This window comes from Chenopodium album, chromosome 27 (genome assembly GCF_948465745.1).
Source record: "Chenopodium album chromosome 27, dcCheAlbu1.1, whole genome shotgun sequence".
NCBI classification, from domain to species: domain Eukaryota; kingdom Viridiplantae; phylum Streptophyta; class Magnoliopsida; order Caryophyllales; family Amaranthaceae; genus Chenopodium; species Chenopodium album.
In genome coordinates this window covers 5,854,445-5,870,453 of record NC_137860.1, presented here as the reverse complement: position 1 = coordinate 5,870,453, position 16,009 = coordinate 5,854,445, and the positions used below count along the sequence as shown (strand labels likewise).

Here is a 16,009-nt window from a genome sequence, read left to right as displayed (position 1 = left end):
AAACTGTTTCCAACCCAAAACTTTTGAATCGGGATAAAACCGTTTACACTGAGCCGTTAACAAACCGCAACTCGTCTGCATCGAATCGTTTACTACCCGGACTGTTTACAACCCGAACCGAATTAAAACCGATCAAGAATAAACCGAAACCGAATCGAACCGATAACTATTAAAACTGAACTGAAATCGACCCGCGAGGCACTTAAACCGATTTCAAACCGAACCGAACCCGAATTGTCAAACCGTTTAACCGTCCTAATTGTTAGGGTAGTCTAGCGATAGTGATAGTGTCGGCAATATCGGCATTCATATCAAATGGTGAAATGGTGCATAAGTGGAAATGTCACCTTAAATTCAATCTTTATTTCGTACAATTTGATGCCACTGTAGACTATTCTAATTTCCCGCCAAGATTTTCATTTTACATTGGCTAATCTCTTATAATGGAGTAACTTTCTACATTACATTTTAGCTTCTTCTATTCTTTTTTAGTTAACACTCTTTCTTTTTTCATTAGCAATTTTTTTTTTTTTTTTGAAAGAATTTTATTAGCAATTTTGAATAAGTACAAATTAAAATAAAAAATTGATTTGATAAGAATGGTTTTTTTTTTTTTTTTTTTTTTTTTTTCATTTTATTAGCAATTATCTCACATAACTATTTCATTTTATTAGCAATTATCTCACATAACTATGTTTTATCATAGTTATAAATAATAAAACATAATCATAAATAGCGTTAACAATAACAACGTGTTTTATGTGCAATTAGCCAAATTGTGTGGCTGCGTGCAAAAGAAAAAAGTAACCCCGACCTTATAACATCGACGAAGTAACTCCTATAACACTGAATAAATAACTCGTACGACACAATGATGGATTAACCCCTATAACAGTGAAGGAGGAGGTACCCCAAAACACTGACAAAGTAACTCGCATGATAGTTGATCACTCTGTGTGACTGGCCACATACAAAAGTTAGTGTCAACCAACAAAAATTTTAAAAAAGAAAAACATATTTTCTTTGTTTTCTTTTGAACACAACATTTCTCATTTTATTAATTGTCAATGCGTTATTTCAATCTTTAATATACTTTATTATTAATATGGAAAAAAAATGATATTCATAACGAATCTAATAATGAGATCCTACTATAAATTAGAGAAGCTAGTGAAAGTAGAATACATAAATAGTGTAAAGTTAAAGTGTATCAGTGATTGAGGCTGCACTTGGTAGGGAGAATTGCATGTTCCATCTCCGCAGCTATAATTGTGAGGACAGTGAAACTTAACCACGCAAAACTGATCCCAAAATCTAAAATAGGATGAAATAGAATATTAAAAAAGATCCGACGAAAAATAATTTTACATTCGAGTGTAGAATAAAGTTAATAGACACAAATCCCACCCTAGTACAAGTATAACATTTTATAATCGCGAACCCCATATCGAGTCGCCACGTTTGCACTTAACCTCCCCCCACCGAAAGACAATACTACCTTTCGCAAATGTTGTTTTCCCAACCCAAATCCTCCACCTTCACGTGGTTGGTTATCAACATCCTTCAATTCTTCCATTAAATCATCCTCACCATTTTTTAATACTTTCGGGACCACCCACACTAATTTGTACCCTCCTTCACTTGATTAATTCCCTCCTTAATCACAATTACTTCCCCTAATCTCACTTCTCATCTCTATTAAAACAAAATTAGTGTAGCAGTTCGATTGTCATGACTTACCTATCACCATTATACAACATTCCACATTAATATCACATTATTTAATATTTCCTACGTATCCACATTATATGGTTAACATTATATCGTAAACCAATCTTTTATCAAGTCGATATATGAACGAATAAAGGAGGAATTTTTTGAGAGCATATAGATCGCGCCACATAAACGTGTCAAAGCCAAACACTTAAACAAAAGAAGTTTTTCTGGGGTTCTTTAGTCTTAAGCTTTATGCTTGAGTGTGTTTCTTTAACACTTTGTATTTTTAGTTTTTGAGTTATCTTTTAACCTGGGTTTTGTACAACAAAGCGGCCAAGCAACAATTTGCTTTAATTCAATTTCTCTTCTATCTTAGCTTAAAACTCAACATTATTATTACATCTTAAAGTTTTTTTTTTTTTTTTCCTTCAATTAATACTCCACATTATTACTATAAATATCCAAAATCATAAAAAAAAAAGTTTCTAATTTGGGTTGTTAAGAAAATTTATTATTACAATGAAGAAGAAAATGATGATGTTGTTAATGGTGGTTTGTTTGGGTATTGTTACTACGACGTCGTTTGCTGCTGCGAGTAATGTGACGTATGATCATCGAGCTTTAGTCATTGATGGCAAACGCCGAGTTCTTGTGTCTGGGTCCATTCATTACCCTCGTAGCACACCTGAGGTTTGTTCGGGTTTTTTTAATTACACCAATCAATACGTGATTTTCTTAATACGGATTACGTACTAATTTATTTTTTTGTTAGCAGATGTGGCCGGACCTTATTCAAAAATCAAAGGATGGAGGATTAGATATAATTGAAACTTATGTTTTTTGGAATTTGCATGAGCCAGTTCGAGGCCAGGTTTTTTCTTTTGTTTTATTAAAAAAAAATTGTTGGGTTTAATTTTAGTTGCAATTTCTATATCATTTTGCTTTCTATAATTATTGTTCTAGTTAATAATAGTATGAATTTGGAGAAAATGATGAAAATTTACTTGGGTTTATCGTTATTCTCATTTTTGGAAACTTCAGTTAAATGATGTTTTTAATGAAGTATTACCAAATTAAATTTATGGGAATTGATGGGAGTATACTTTTATTAATCCCATTTAATTTATTTTTGATTAAAATTATTAATCCCATTTTTGGTAATGCAGTATGATTTTTCTGATAGAAAAGATCTAGTCAAGTTTGTCAAATTAGTTGGTGAAGCTGGGCTTTATGTTCATCTTCGGATTGGACCATATGTTTGTGCTGAATGGAATTATGGGTAATTTTATTGACTATTTTAGTTTGTAATTTAACTAGTTTTAGTACTAATGTAATCATATACTTTTTACTTCGTACAATTTTTGTCATGATGTTGTTTTCTGGTAATTTTGATAATTATTGGGTCTGAATTTTGTAAATGTTTGATGTAGTGGGTTTCCTCTTTGGTTGCATTTCATTCCTGGAATCAAATTTCGGACCGATAATGAGCCATTCAAGGTTGCTATCTTAGCCTTTATTATTTCGGATTGAATTCATATTTTCAAGTAAATATACTGTATAAAAAAATTTGTTACTGAAAATACTTGTACATGATGGATGATGGTGATATAGGACGAGATGAAGCGATTCACCACCTATATTGTAGATTTGATGAAGAAAAACGACCTATATGCATCACAAGGAGGACCCATAATCTTGTCCCAGGTTAGTTCTACAATTCAATACTAATTTATGATAATTGTTAAAAAAATCTTTGGTGGTTGAGCCTATATCTCATAATCATACTATTTAATCATTAAAAAATGTGTTTTTTTGACTAACTAAAGTCCTCATGACATGGGTCAATGATGAGTGTTTGTTGATACTTGATAGGGATGTTTAGTTGATACGGAGTAATACTATATTTAATTTTGCTAATTACAGATTGAGAACGAGTACGGAAATATTGATTCAGCGTATGGATCAGCTGGAAAATCTTACATTAAGTGGGCAGCAAACATGGCGGTGTCTTTGGATACTGGGGTGCCATGGGTTATGTGCCAACAGTCAGATGCCCCTGCTCCTATTGTAAGCCGGAATCTTTGATCAATGTTTGCTATGCTGGTTGGAATCTCTGATTAACAATAGAAAAATAGTTCTCTAATCTTGTTTATTGTTTCTGTGGTTGTCGTTATACGCAGATCAACACTTGTAACGGATTTTACTGTGATCAGTTTACACCAAACTCCAACCAATCACCAAAATTATGGACAGAAAATTGGAGTGGATGGTGAGTGAGGTTTTTGAGTCTGTCTCGTTTTTACAAAATAATGATTCTTTAGGGGTTTATGTAATCTACCGGAAATTGGAATAATATCTTATGACTTGCTTAAACAATAAATAAATCAGCAATTATTCCCTGATTATTTTATAATTCATATGCATGGGTTGCCATGCCAAGAAATAGACTTCTCTTTCTATACATTGTATCTGGATTTTTATGGTTTAGCCTTTATGGTGTGTTAGGTTTACTTCTTTTGGTGGTAAGATACCTTATCGACCTGTTGAAGACCTAGCTTTTGCAGTAGCACGCTTTTATCAACGAGGAGGATCGATGCAAAACTATTACATGGTAGTACTCTGCTCCTGTTTATATTTCACATAGTTGAGCTACTTCATTCCAAAAGACTAAGAAATGATTACTGTAAGAAAATTCTTACTTTAATAACAGAACTACAACTCTCCCTAACCTAAGTCTTACACTCCATCTTCAAATATAAATACAAATCAAAGAAACTTCCTCAATAAATACCTACACCACTAATTATCTCAATAAGTATCAAAGATTGTCTTACTATTTAAGGATATATCCCATGCTTATGCGTGGGTACATTCTGAAGAATACAGGAGTATATACTAATATGTCTCATTTCATACCAAACAGTACCATGGAGGAACCAACTTTGACCGCACTTCTGGCGGACCGTTCATTACTACAACTTACGATTATGATGCTCCAATCGATGAGTATGGTATGCTCATGCTTTATCTACTTAAAATCATTCAAGTGAAAGCATCATTTTGCTTAAGTCAATAATGTAGAGGAAATGTTTCTGCAACTACAAAGATGTAATTATATAAAGTCTCATATAGGTGCTATAAAAGTTGGAAGATACGCCGTATTGTAGATATAAGTTGCAAGAAATTGACATCTTTCTTGTTCTTTTTACATCTAAACATAAAATTCAGGCATTATTAGGCAGCCAAAATGGGGCCACCTAAAAGATGTGCATAAGGCAATAAAGCTCTGTGAGGCAGCAATGGTGGCAACTGATCCCACATACCCGTCTCTAGGTGCAAATTTGGAGGTACGATCCATCAGTACAGATTTTACAGCGGAATCTGTTCTCTTTTTCTATCTTTGTGTTGTAGACTTCTTTTGCTTAAGTTACATGATTATGTACACCCTCTTTCTAATCCATTGCAAGTTTCCAGAAGCTTGACCATTTACTTATGCCTAGGAGATACGAATATATAATGTCATATTTATATTGTATGGTTTATTAGTCATCTAAGGTAACTAAAGCAGTAGGTAGACTTGCTTCATGGCACACTCTGAAAGAATATACTGTTCAAAGAACAGAAATGGCAGGACCAATATAATATATTCATCATCAAAGCTTTTGTTCATTTGCGAGCAAAATCCTTTCTCATCTTTTTGGCTATTAACAAAACTGCAGGCCATGAGACTAAATCTTACTTTTAACTAGGGTGTTGTAATGTCATGCACATAGTGCAAAATACTGTATGAGCTTTGCCATAAGAGTCAAATGTGGTCATGATGTCAGCTTTCTAAGTTGTCTTTTGCAGTACTATGACAATATGACCTTTGGTTGAATATATTCTCGCATCTTTGGAGGTTCCAAAGAAACCTACCTCATACTTATCATATTTAGTTTCTCTTTTTCAGGCCACGGTATATAAAACACAATCAGGATTGTGTTCCGCATTTCTGGCCAATACGGATACACATTCTGATGCAACAGTGAAATTCAATGGCAACTCATATCACTTACCTGCATGGTCAGTGAGCATCTTGCCTGACTGCAAAAATGTGGTGCTCAATACTGCAAAGGTGTGTTTTATTTGTCAAAAAAATCTTATTACTTTATCCTGAGAATGGAAAAAACTTTTTTAAGAAGATCCCTTTTGAAAAGAAAGTAGAAATTCCTCGCTGCACAACATGTATCAGTGAAATGTTGTATTCCATGGAAGCATTCCTTCTGTGAAAATTTGGGCACCTCAAGTAGCTTTTCCAAACTAGTTTGGTTTTGTTAATTGTTCCAAGCTGCTCATTGCTCGATTGGAATTGCTTTAGTTTCCTACATATACCAAGCAGACAGATGACAATTGATTAAAATTTTCTTGTGCCAGATAAATTCTATGGCCATGCTTCCCAAATTCATTCCTCAATCTCTAAAATACAACCTTGAGTCTTCTGGAGATATTCAGTCAACATGGAGTTGGTTTCGAGAACCAGTAGGTATATCAAAGTCGCAAGCCTTTGTAAAATCTGGCCTACTGGAGCAAATAAATACTACAGCTGACAAAAGTGACTACTTGTGGTATTCATCAAGGTATTGTATTCAAGTTGTTGCTTGGTCTAAAAACATTTCTGAGTTATCAGTGGCATATATATCATCTTTATCACCATTGTTGAGTTGCTTGGGATGTCTTTGAAAACTAAACTTATTGTATTGCAGCATTACTATCAATGGTGATGAACCATACCTTCAGAATGGATCTCAGGCTGTTCTTCATGTTCAATCACTTGGGCATGGCCTTCACGCTTTCATCAACGGGAAGCTTGCAGGTAGAAATTACAGCTTTATAATCACTATTAAATTTTTGTTATGAAACAGGCTTGCTTAGTAAATTGAAAGTTCGTGTGCTACATAAATTTAAAATTTGGATCTAGGTGTTTACATTCTACGGTGAAAATCCTTTAGCATCATGTCTAAATTCTAACTAACGCTTTAGTTCCCAATTTTTTGATTAAGTGATGATAACTGCCAACTTGAAGTGCATAACAAAATTATGTTTTAAAGCAACATTGAGGTTAACTTAGAATATTGAACTTGCTTCCAGAAGTAATGCTTGTCTTTAGTCACCTTGTTCTTACAATGATGATAATGCTTTGTTTACTGGACTTGTGGCCAGCTACCAGATATTCCCCGACAGGAGATCATAAGATTTCAGTGGACATTCCAGCAACACTTAACACAGGAAAGAACGCAATTGATTTCCTTAGCTTGACTGTGGGACTTGCGGTTAGTAACTAATAGTACTTTGATAAATTTATGAGTACAGCCAAACGTATACAATAGTAAATAGTGTCAAATTTTGACTATCTGTTAAATCCATGAATTTTTGTAGAATTATGGAGCATTTTTTGATTTAGCGGGTGCTGGTGTTACTGGTCCTGCATCTCTTAGAAGCTCTAATGGTGGCCTTACTTTAGATCTCTCTTCTCAACCATGGACATATCAGGTTTATCTTCTTACCTTGAGTAATTTTCTGCTTAAGGTGGCTATACAAAATATAGATACGTGGCTGGATATAAAGTCTTCCATTTTGTACGAAAGCAGTAAACTTTGTAAAACTGACTACAGAAAGGGAAAGTAGAAAAAAGAAAGAAAAAAAAGTGGCAAAGATAATAGGAGTGGAAACGTGTTCAGCTGTCTATTCCATAATTAGTGAATTCCCATTTTTGGGTGTTCGAATCACAAGTATTCTTCTCTTTATAAAATTTCAGGTTGGACTGAAAGGTGAAGACTTAGATTTAGCCAGTGGAGGTTCCTCTATTTGGGATTCATCTGCCTTCCCTAAGGACCAGCCCCTAACATGGTACAAGGTAATCTTAAATTCTCACTTCACTTTACGAGCCACAGCTAATTGATCAAACACCCTTAAAATAATCCTCATTCTTCAAATGATTGCAATAATATATTGCCTATCTGCTTATGGTATCATCATTTTTTTTTTTTTGAAGACTATGGTATCATCATTTAAATGCTCATTAGTCATCGAGTTGTGACTACCCTGCTTCATATATAATTGGGTGTGTATTCATAAGTTTAAAAAGTGTTGTATATCCTGAAATATATACTTCATAACAAAAATTTGTCTAATCCAAATAGCTGCAGCACTGAGTATGAGTGTCCAACCTCTCGGTAAAGTAACTCAAATACCTGGTGTCTCGGTGTAATTATTGCTTATTATTCAAACTGACTAAATGCCAAAGGTAGAAGTATTATACAATGTTTTCATCTGGATGCAGGGCAAACATGTGTATCTCTGAACATAACTACTTGTAATTGAAAGTGCTACATCTTAGGCAATCTATATAACATTAAGATAAAAGTTTTTGAAGCCATAGAAGAGATGGCCAGCTAACCTCTTAATAATGTGAATTTTAGTAATTATGGGATGCTTATTCTGAAAATATCTACTCACTCAGACATCGTTCAATGCTCCTGATGGAAATGACCCACTTGCTCTGGACTTCACCGGGATGGGAAAAGGTGAGGCTTGGGTGAATGGGCAAAGTATAGGACGCTATTGGCCAACTTTGAGCTCGCCAAGTGGTGGTTGCAGTGACCATTGTGATTACAGAGGGCCTTATAAATCGGATAAATGTCTCAAAAATTGTGGAAAACCGCCCCAGCAATTGTAAGCACCAAGAGTAGTTTCCTTTTCACTCAAGTGAATTATCTACAAGTAATAAAAACTTAACATCATGAGCCTGTATTTTTATTTTTTTATGAATTACAGGTATCATGTACCTCGTTCATGGGTAAAACCGAGTGACAATGTTCTTGTGGTGTTTGAAGAGATTGGCGGAGATCCCACAAAGATATCTATCGCCACGAAGCAAGTTGGGAGCATGTGCTCACATGTATCAGAGACTCATCCAGCACCTGTTGATATGTGGAATACAGATCAAACAGACAAGAAATTAGGGCCTATGCTTTTGCTAGAGTGCCCTGCACCGCATCAAGTTATTTCTTCAATCAAATTTGCAAGCTTTGGTACTCCTCAAGGTTCTTGTGGGAGTTATACACATGGTAAATGCAGGAGCTTCCAAGCACTGCCAATTGTGAAGAAGGTGACCTTTTTCTAGAACTCGTATGTTCTTCACAAATTTTAGTTTATATCTGACTCTGACCATCAATTTTTCCATACAGGCCTGTGTTGGAGCTCGCAGTTGCAAGATTGGAGTGTCCATCGACACATTTGGCGATCCATGTAGTGGAGTGAAGAAAAGTTTAGCTATAGAGGCTATTTGTGGATAGTTCGCTAGCACCTTACAATTTATGAGGATTGAAGCACAAGCATCATCCTCTTATACATTGTTAAATAACGACTCCCATTTATACATTCTTTCACATTATTTTCAAATGGGACATAAAGCAAGTAATGAAACCATATATGTTTCGAAGATGTTAGTGATATTTCAGCATCTTCTTAATCAAGTAAACATATCCGATCTTCTGGTTGTCAATCAACTAGGTGTGCTGGTGTGATTATGCTATTACCATCGGGAAAACGATTTAGCAGCTAAGATCACCTTTGTAGTGCGTCGCAATAGTTTAATTGTTACATCAAATTGACAATGACAAAACCCTAGTTAATAATGAAACCAACTATATGATTGGCATAGACAAAAGTCACAAAACCCTTGAAAATAATGAAGCCAACTTCCGTTGGTGTGACCGTGTGAGCATATGTCGAATGTGGACAATCATTTCAAAGTGAAAAAAGTATCCTATATCTTCATAAGATTATCCTAATAAATCTTTAAATTAGAAGCAGGCTATAAGAGAATGCTAAGAATATATGGGGAGTTCAATCTTTGTATCTTGCAAGGAACTCAAGTCTCCTGCTTTGATGATACTGCTTGAAGTCTCGGACTCGGTATCAGTCATCGTCTCTTCTCTAAGGTCGTTTACCATTTTTATGAAATACAAATGCCTGTAAACAGCAATAAGTTTATTCTTGTGACCTTCAATAGATAAGTAAGATAACCCAAAAAAAAAAAACACACACACACACACACAAACACAAACAAACAAACTCTGATAAGTCCAATATTTACCATCTACTGTCAGCAGTCAATTCAGGATGGAACGACGTTCCTAGCAAATTTCCTTGCTTTACAGCTACAGCCACTTTGTTTACAGATTCAAGATTCACCTACAGAAATTCAATAAAATTCATCAGGTATGATGACAATTATAACATGAAAATGACCAATTATTCCGAAAATTACATGATCTATCAATACTTGATGATTTCAGTCAAAAATGGATAACAAGCAACATTAATCATATGTTACTATGTTAGTACTTGTATTCTTTTGCACAAAGGTTGGCCCTTTGAACAAAGAGGGTTTCCTAATTCCCAGTCTTTTCATGACAGGAGTCCATAATTTTGCATATCAATCGTCAGCAACAAAAATGCCTATTGGAAGTATGTCCTTCAAACAATATGCATTACTCTAAACGATAGCTTATAGGATCTGATACATAAAATGATTTGTTAGTTAAATTAAGTAATTGATATGTTTAGCTGGAAACCGCTACTAATTAGCACACTTGATGTAATTGGGCTTGCAGTTTAATGTACACTAATCATAAAGGGTCAATACAAGTATGGATTAGCTCTTGGAATTTGATGTAAAAATACATTTGCTGAGAAACATGAAATACAGATATATACATAATTGATTATGAACCTAATATGAATATTCATAAACCTCTTGTAGCATGCCTTCCCTAAGCCGATTCGATAAGGTTACTGACCTGTAGAACCTCACACAAAGCTCATCTAATGGTAAGCACACGTACGATCAACCGACAATCCTGGACTAAATCACCAAAGTCTTTGGAAGATAACATGCAGCTAAGCATTTGTCCAAAATTCCAAATTCCAATGTCTAAGATCCCCCTCTTTCTTTTCCTCCATATTCTCCTTTCCCACGAGTTTCTATAAACAACCCCTTTCTATCCTCTATATCTCTACACTCATTTCTCTCAATAACTCTCAAATATAGTTTCATTAACTCCAATATATCATACACTTTCAGATATTATCCACCAAAATTTTATTATTTCTTATGACGTCATAATATCCCTTTTTCTTTCTTCATCCGATAATTAGTCCATTATCATCCACTACTTATCAAAAGTACATTTGCAATCTTATGTAACCCATTTTAACAGTTTCTCCTCTTCAAAGAATTGTTGCCAAGAGAACCTATTGCGATAGAGATTAATAAAGCACTTCCTTCATCTACAAATAAATATCCACTTAGGGTTAGGCTCACATGATAATACTCCCTATTAATTCTTTTAAGTTGCAACCAAACCAAATGACACACAAATTTAGTGAGAGAGAGAAAGGGAAAGGGGTATGGGATTTGCAAAATTAATCCATTGAGTAGAGAGAGAGTGTTAGTGAGAGGGGTGAGGTAATTTTGGTACTTTATTTAAACTTACTAAACTTGACTTCTTGCAAATAACATGCCTATTCCTAAATTGGAAATTGTTTCAACTTTCAACCAAAAAGAAACGGAGTAAGTAGTTTTTAGTTAGGTGGTGTAGCTCGCACAGGTTTTTTGTAGCGTAAAAAAAGTATCAAAAAAAAAAAAAAAAATCAAAGAAGAGCAAGTGAGAGAGATAGAGGGAGAGGGACCATTAGATGGAGAGATAGAAATAATAAAGGAAGGGAACCGCAAGGAGAAAGAATGGGAAAGAGAGGTGGTTTGGAAGATTTTTTATACATAAAGTAAAATATGTCATAAGACGGGTATATATGGACATTTATTGGAGGATAGAGGGTATAGATACATCTCCTATTTTATAATCCAAAGGAAAGGTACAAGTAACAAAATTGGTGATAGGCAATTCTTCAATGTTGTTCTCAAATGGGTCCAAAGCCACGAAATTTTCATAAACCAACTTGATTCCCAAGTTCGAAGACGAATGGAAGGACTTCATATTATATGTAACACTAATTTAATCATTTTCCAAAAGATGAAAAATAAAAGGAAAAATAGATAGTAAGCCCTTGCATGTCAGAAGGCATGGCTAGATATGGCTACTAATCCCTAAATGAACCTGACCCAATGGTTGACCAGCCTCTAACTACAATACGGGGGCGTTTGGTATTGATATTGGAAATGGAGTGGACAGGAAACAAATAAGAGGGAGGAAATGAATCACATAGCTATTACCTTTTCATTGGGTTAGTTTAAACATGGAAAGGAGTCACTTAAACCTTACTGTCTTTCTTTTTATATGAGGATAAAGGCAGTTGTTACCTTAGGTTTTAGAGAGGTGACAAACCGGTGACAACCAATCAACCATTGCCCCTAGGTAATGGTAATTGTCACTAAAACCTTCTAACCAAACACTTGGTAATGGTAATGGTTTAATTGAATCCGTTTCCAACACAAAAACACTCTTACTGAACATGCTCTGAATTAAAACTTGTTGCCAAGGGAACCCGAGAACTCCTCAAACACTTGCACAAAAGAAAACTTCTTAGACATCTATGCATTTGAAGGCCCTATGTCTTAGGACGATCTTGTAGGGCTAACAACACATCAATTATTAAAAGGAGGAGGTTTTCGAGTTTCGACAATTATCAAGAATTATAGCAGAATGGACCCTTCGATGTTCGAACCATAAAAGCATAAATAGCACCATTCATCTGACCTAGATTCAAATTTTTTGGGACCTGCTGTTGAGATCAAGACCAACTCCTTGTCAAGGATTCAAAGTTTCAAACCTGCTATCTTCAAAAGTCCGCTCAACAAGTCAAATTTTAGCTCGACTAACAAGAGGAACTTGAAGATAGGTAACTGGCTACTATAAATTCCTTTTATAGATTCTTTAAACTCTCTTACTGTCCCACCAGCATCCAAAAGTCACAAAAATCAAAATCAAATTACCTAGCCCTCATAGAAAAAAAAAAAAATGTTCCACCTTTAAGATAGAAATGGGGGGAAAATATTATACAAAGTATGCGCTAACCTCTTGAATCTCCTTTATCATGTCTGAATTCTTAACTTTGTCAGGAATAGGAACTTCTGCCAAAACTTCAACTTCTGAGCCAACTTCAAGGATAGCAGGAGCACGGATGAATAAAGCACGAAAACCTGGTGGACCACCTTCTTTATCTGCAATATACGGCACAGGGATCTCTTCCTCGAAACTTTGTATCTGCAAGAATGAAACTCTATTATCTTAAGATCCACAAAAGATATATAAGTCAGCAAAATAACACAGTTCAAAAGTGCTTGGTTTGTTTTATGAAATTCAATTGCTACACCCATCAAACTTATGAGAATCTTACATATGGCAGGATTTACAAGTATAATTAAAAATAAAAAATAAACAAATAAGTTGAAGCTCCAAAATGCCTAAAAATTTAAGTAAAGATAACTACTCGTTTACTCAACTGTATTATGCAAGCAAGGCAAAATCACGTTAACAAGAGCAGCCTGAGGTTATCAATTTACACTCTAGACACTACATCCTTTCAGTCTAAAACTATCAGCCCTCTAAACTGCAGAAAATGCATAACATAGATATCAAATTATGCACTAAAATCACCACTTCTCCATCAGATCCATCCCAGAAAAGCCACATTGAAAGTTGCAGCTTCATCAATCTTTTAAGTAAAGAAGAGAGATAAGAAAGTAGGTAAAACCAGCAACATAAATGCAGATTCAGCCGAACATGCAAACTTTCATATAACCAAAATAACCAACAGAGATCCAAAACTACCTGACTACCAAAGAAATTCCTGTGGACTGTGCAATCAAGGCCACCAACAAGTTCCTGCCCACCAGTTTTCTGGCCTGAAAATCAAAAGTCCTTTTAAAAACAGTACATGTATTCATAATTGTAATATTTTTTAAAACACCCTAGCTATGCCAATCTAGATTTTAAAGGCAGCCACAAGAGATAGATTATCGGTTTACGCAAACACCCCCATTCTTTTTGGGATTAAGTCTTTGGTATTGTTGTGTTAAACATTTGCCAAGAATTTAAGAATTATTAAGCTCATTGAATCATTGTCATTCCTCCTTGAAAGTTAAATATAAGAGGCTACATACACGCCTTGGATATACAGAAAAGGGATACCTAATTGACAATTAGAAGATAATATTGATAAAAGAGAAAATTATACCAATAACTTTATTTGCCAAGAAAATCAGCCCTGCACAAGTTCCCCATACTGGCTTGCCCATCTTGACAAACTCCCTCAATGCAGGAAACTGTGAACACAATCAAACTAATTACTTCATTCTGAATTCTCATCCCACAATCAACTCAAAATAAAATTAAAAAAGAATACAAATTTCCCACTTCAAATTTTATAAACCCGTCAAAATTCATAAATCATTAAACAAAATTAAAGCAACCCCAGTATGAAACTTGATAATATAAAAGCAAAGAAAACCCAATACAAAAAAAAAAGACAAACTAATTACTTCTTTCTGAATTCTTATCCCACAATCACCTCAAAATTATAAAATTAAAAAAGATTACAACTTTCCCACTTCAAATTTAGAAACCCATCAAAAATCATAAATCATTAATCAAAATTAAAGCAACCCCAGTTAAAATAAACTTCATATAATAAAAGCAAAGAAAACCCAATTCATAAAAAGATTAAAATGATAGAAAAGAGATATACCATGTTGTTTAACTCGGCAAGTTTAGCCATGGTGGTACTTTCACCACCAGGAATGATAAGGGCAGCAACATTCTCTAATTGTTCTGGCTTCCTAATTTCCACTCCTTTTACTCCTACCCTCCTCAGCGCTACACATACAAAATTCAATACAATTAACACATACAAACATTAGATTGTTTTGTCCCAACCCTTAATCGGGTAAAGACGTAGACGGGATTTGATCTCAAGTCGTAACGGGTAAGTGTCATACTAACTAGAATCCAAAGAACACAGCAGTATAAGTTTTTAAATAAGGAAGAAATACAGAAAAATACCGGCTATGTGTTCGTTAAAAGAGCCCTGGAAAGCAAGAACACCAATTGCCATATTTGATTTTCGTTTGATTAATAGTGGAAAAGAATGAGAAATTGGGAGTAATTTTATTTATAATGGAAAATTGAGGAGTGGAGAATGAAGCAAATGTTGAAGCCGTTCGTTTTTTGTTTTTATAAGTCGTAGCTGCTTCTAATGCCTCTCATGCCGCCCTCAAACCTCTTTTTTTATTTTATTTTAGTATTTTAGTATTTATTTTACTTGAAAGTCATACTTTTACATTCGTAATTCAAGTACTGCAGTCCTTTTTACTACCTCCGGTCCAATTTACTCGCAATAAAAGGTATTATTTATGAGACACAAAATATTCTTTGTTGCGAATAAATTGGACCGGAGGTAGTACTTTATATAATCTATACAGTTAAAAAAATGTTAATTATAATTGATAAAAGTACTCATTTTGTGGCCTTGCGGGTTACAAACTTACAACCATCAAAGTTTATTTCTTCAAATTATAACCAAAAAACTCACCAAACATTTAATTACAACTAAAATCCGATTTTCAGCCACTAAAATATAGATATAAAATTTTGACAATGAGAGCAACAAGAATCGAACCATTGTCACGCATGCAAAAATATAACCTCATTTGCAACAGCGATGACAATGGGTAGGGTATTAGAGTCTAGTTATATCCAGACTTGTACTCGGATTTTTTTATCCACACCCATACCCTACCCGGACCCTTTGGGAATAAAATTTTAGACCTTTACCCGGACCCTATGGGTTTAGCAAGGTAGGGTCCAAAGTCTAATAAGAATTCTTTACCTTTTCTTTTCCCTAATTTTTAATCGTGTTTTTTTAGTGTACTATTGCATATAGCACGCATATAAAAAAAAAATTAAAAAATAAAAATTAAAAAAAAAAACTAATACATGAGAACATTAACAATTAATTTGACTAATCATAAAACAATTATAAAACTAGCGATGTGGATGTTGCTTAAGTCAAGCGACTCGACAAAATGAAATGCGGTGAACTACAAAAGTTGAGGACTTGAGGTTTCTCTGTTTGAAAATTGGAACTTTGAGCTAGTGAAACAAAATGTGGGATATGCAACAAGTTGACTATAAGCAACTTACATACTTAGGGTTTTACAAGTATTATTTTAATTTATTTTTTTATCTTTTAATTTAGGGCCTGTTCACATTTACTGAACAAAGCTGAACTG

The 16,009-nt window shown here is 34.4% G+C and overlaps 2 protein-coding genes across 2 annotated transcripts; one reads left to right on the top strand and one right to left on the bottom strand.

Annotated features, from left to right (window-relative positions):
* Positions 1-1,817: 1,817 nt before the first annotated feature.
* On the top strand, positions 1,818-9,237 carry LOC145618915 (beta-galactosidase 8-like). Its single transcript, XM_081673528.1, has 19 exons — positions 1,818-2,406; positions 2,492-2,587; positions 2,883-2,995; positions 3,147-3,213; positions 3,328-3,420; positions 3,640-3,783; positions 3,897-3,985; positions 4,222-4,327; positions 4,640-4,727; positions 4,945-5,063; positions 5,666-5,830; positions 6,130-6,332; positions 6,459-6,568; positions 6,916-7,025; positions 7,132-7,245; positions 7,511-7,609; positions 8,216-8,427; positions 8,530-8,863; positions 8,943-9,237. The coding sequence occupies exons 1-19, from the start codon at positions 2,236-2,238 to the stop codon at positions 9,048-9,050; spliced, it is 2,541 nt and encodes an 846-aa protein (XP_081529654.1). The 5' UTR covers positions 1,818-2,235; the 3' UTR covers positions 9,051-9,237.
* Positions 9,238-9,385: 148 nt separating this feature from the next.
* Positions 9,386-14,940, bottom strand: LOC145618916 (putative pyridoxal 5'-phosphate synthase subunit PDX2). Its single transcript, XM_081673529.1, has 7 exons — positions 14,781-14,940; positions 14,467-14,594; positions 13,957-14,044; positions 13,551-13,624; positions 12,795-12,983; positions 9,854-9,951; positions 9,386-9,729 (listed from the first exon to the last, which is right to left on the bottom strand). The coding sequence occupies exons 1-7, from the start codon at positions 14,830-14,832 to the stop codon at positions 9,585-9,587; spliced, it is 774 nt and encodes a 257-aa protein (XP_081529655.1). The 5' UTR covers positions 14,833-14,940; the 3' UTR covers positions 9,386-9,584.
* Between the last annotated feature and the right edge of the window lie 1,069 nt (positions 14,941-16,009).

Bases quoted from the DNA above. Each gene is read 5' to 3' on its own strand.
- LOC145618916 (XM_081673529.1), bottom strand. From the start codon at position 14,832: ATGGCAATTGGTGTTCTTGCTTTCCAGGGCTCTTTTAACGAACACATA. The intron at 9,952-12,794 runs GTTAGCGCATAC...GAATTTCTGTAG, and splicing joins TGATAAAGGAGATTCAAGAG to GTGAATCTTGAATCTGTAAA. The intron at 9,730-9,853 runs GTAAATATTGGA...TGCTGTTTACAG, and splicing joins TTGACTGCTGACAGTAGATG to GCATTTGTATTTCATAAAAA.
- LOC145618915 (XM_081673528.1), top strand. From the start codon at position 2,236: ATGAAGAAGAAAATGATGATGTTGTTAATGGTGGTTTGTTTGGGTATT. The intron at 3,421-3,639 runs GTTAGTTCTACA...TGCTAATTACAG, and splicing joins GACCCATAATCTTGTCCCAG to ATTGAGAACGAGTACGGAAA. The intron at 6,569-6,915 runs GTAGAAATTACA...ACTTGTGGCCAG, and splicing joins CATCAACGGGAAGCTTGCAG to CTACCAGATATTCCCCGACA.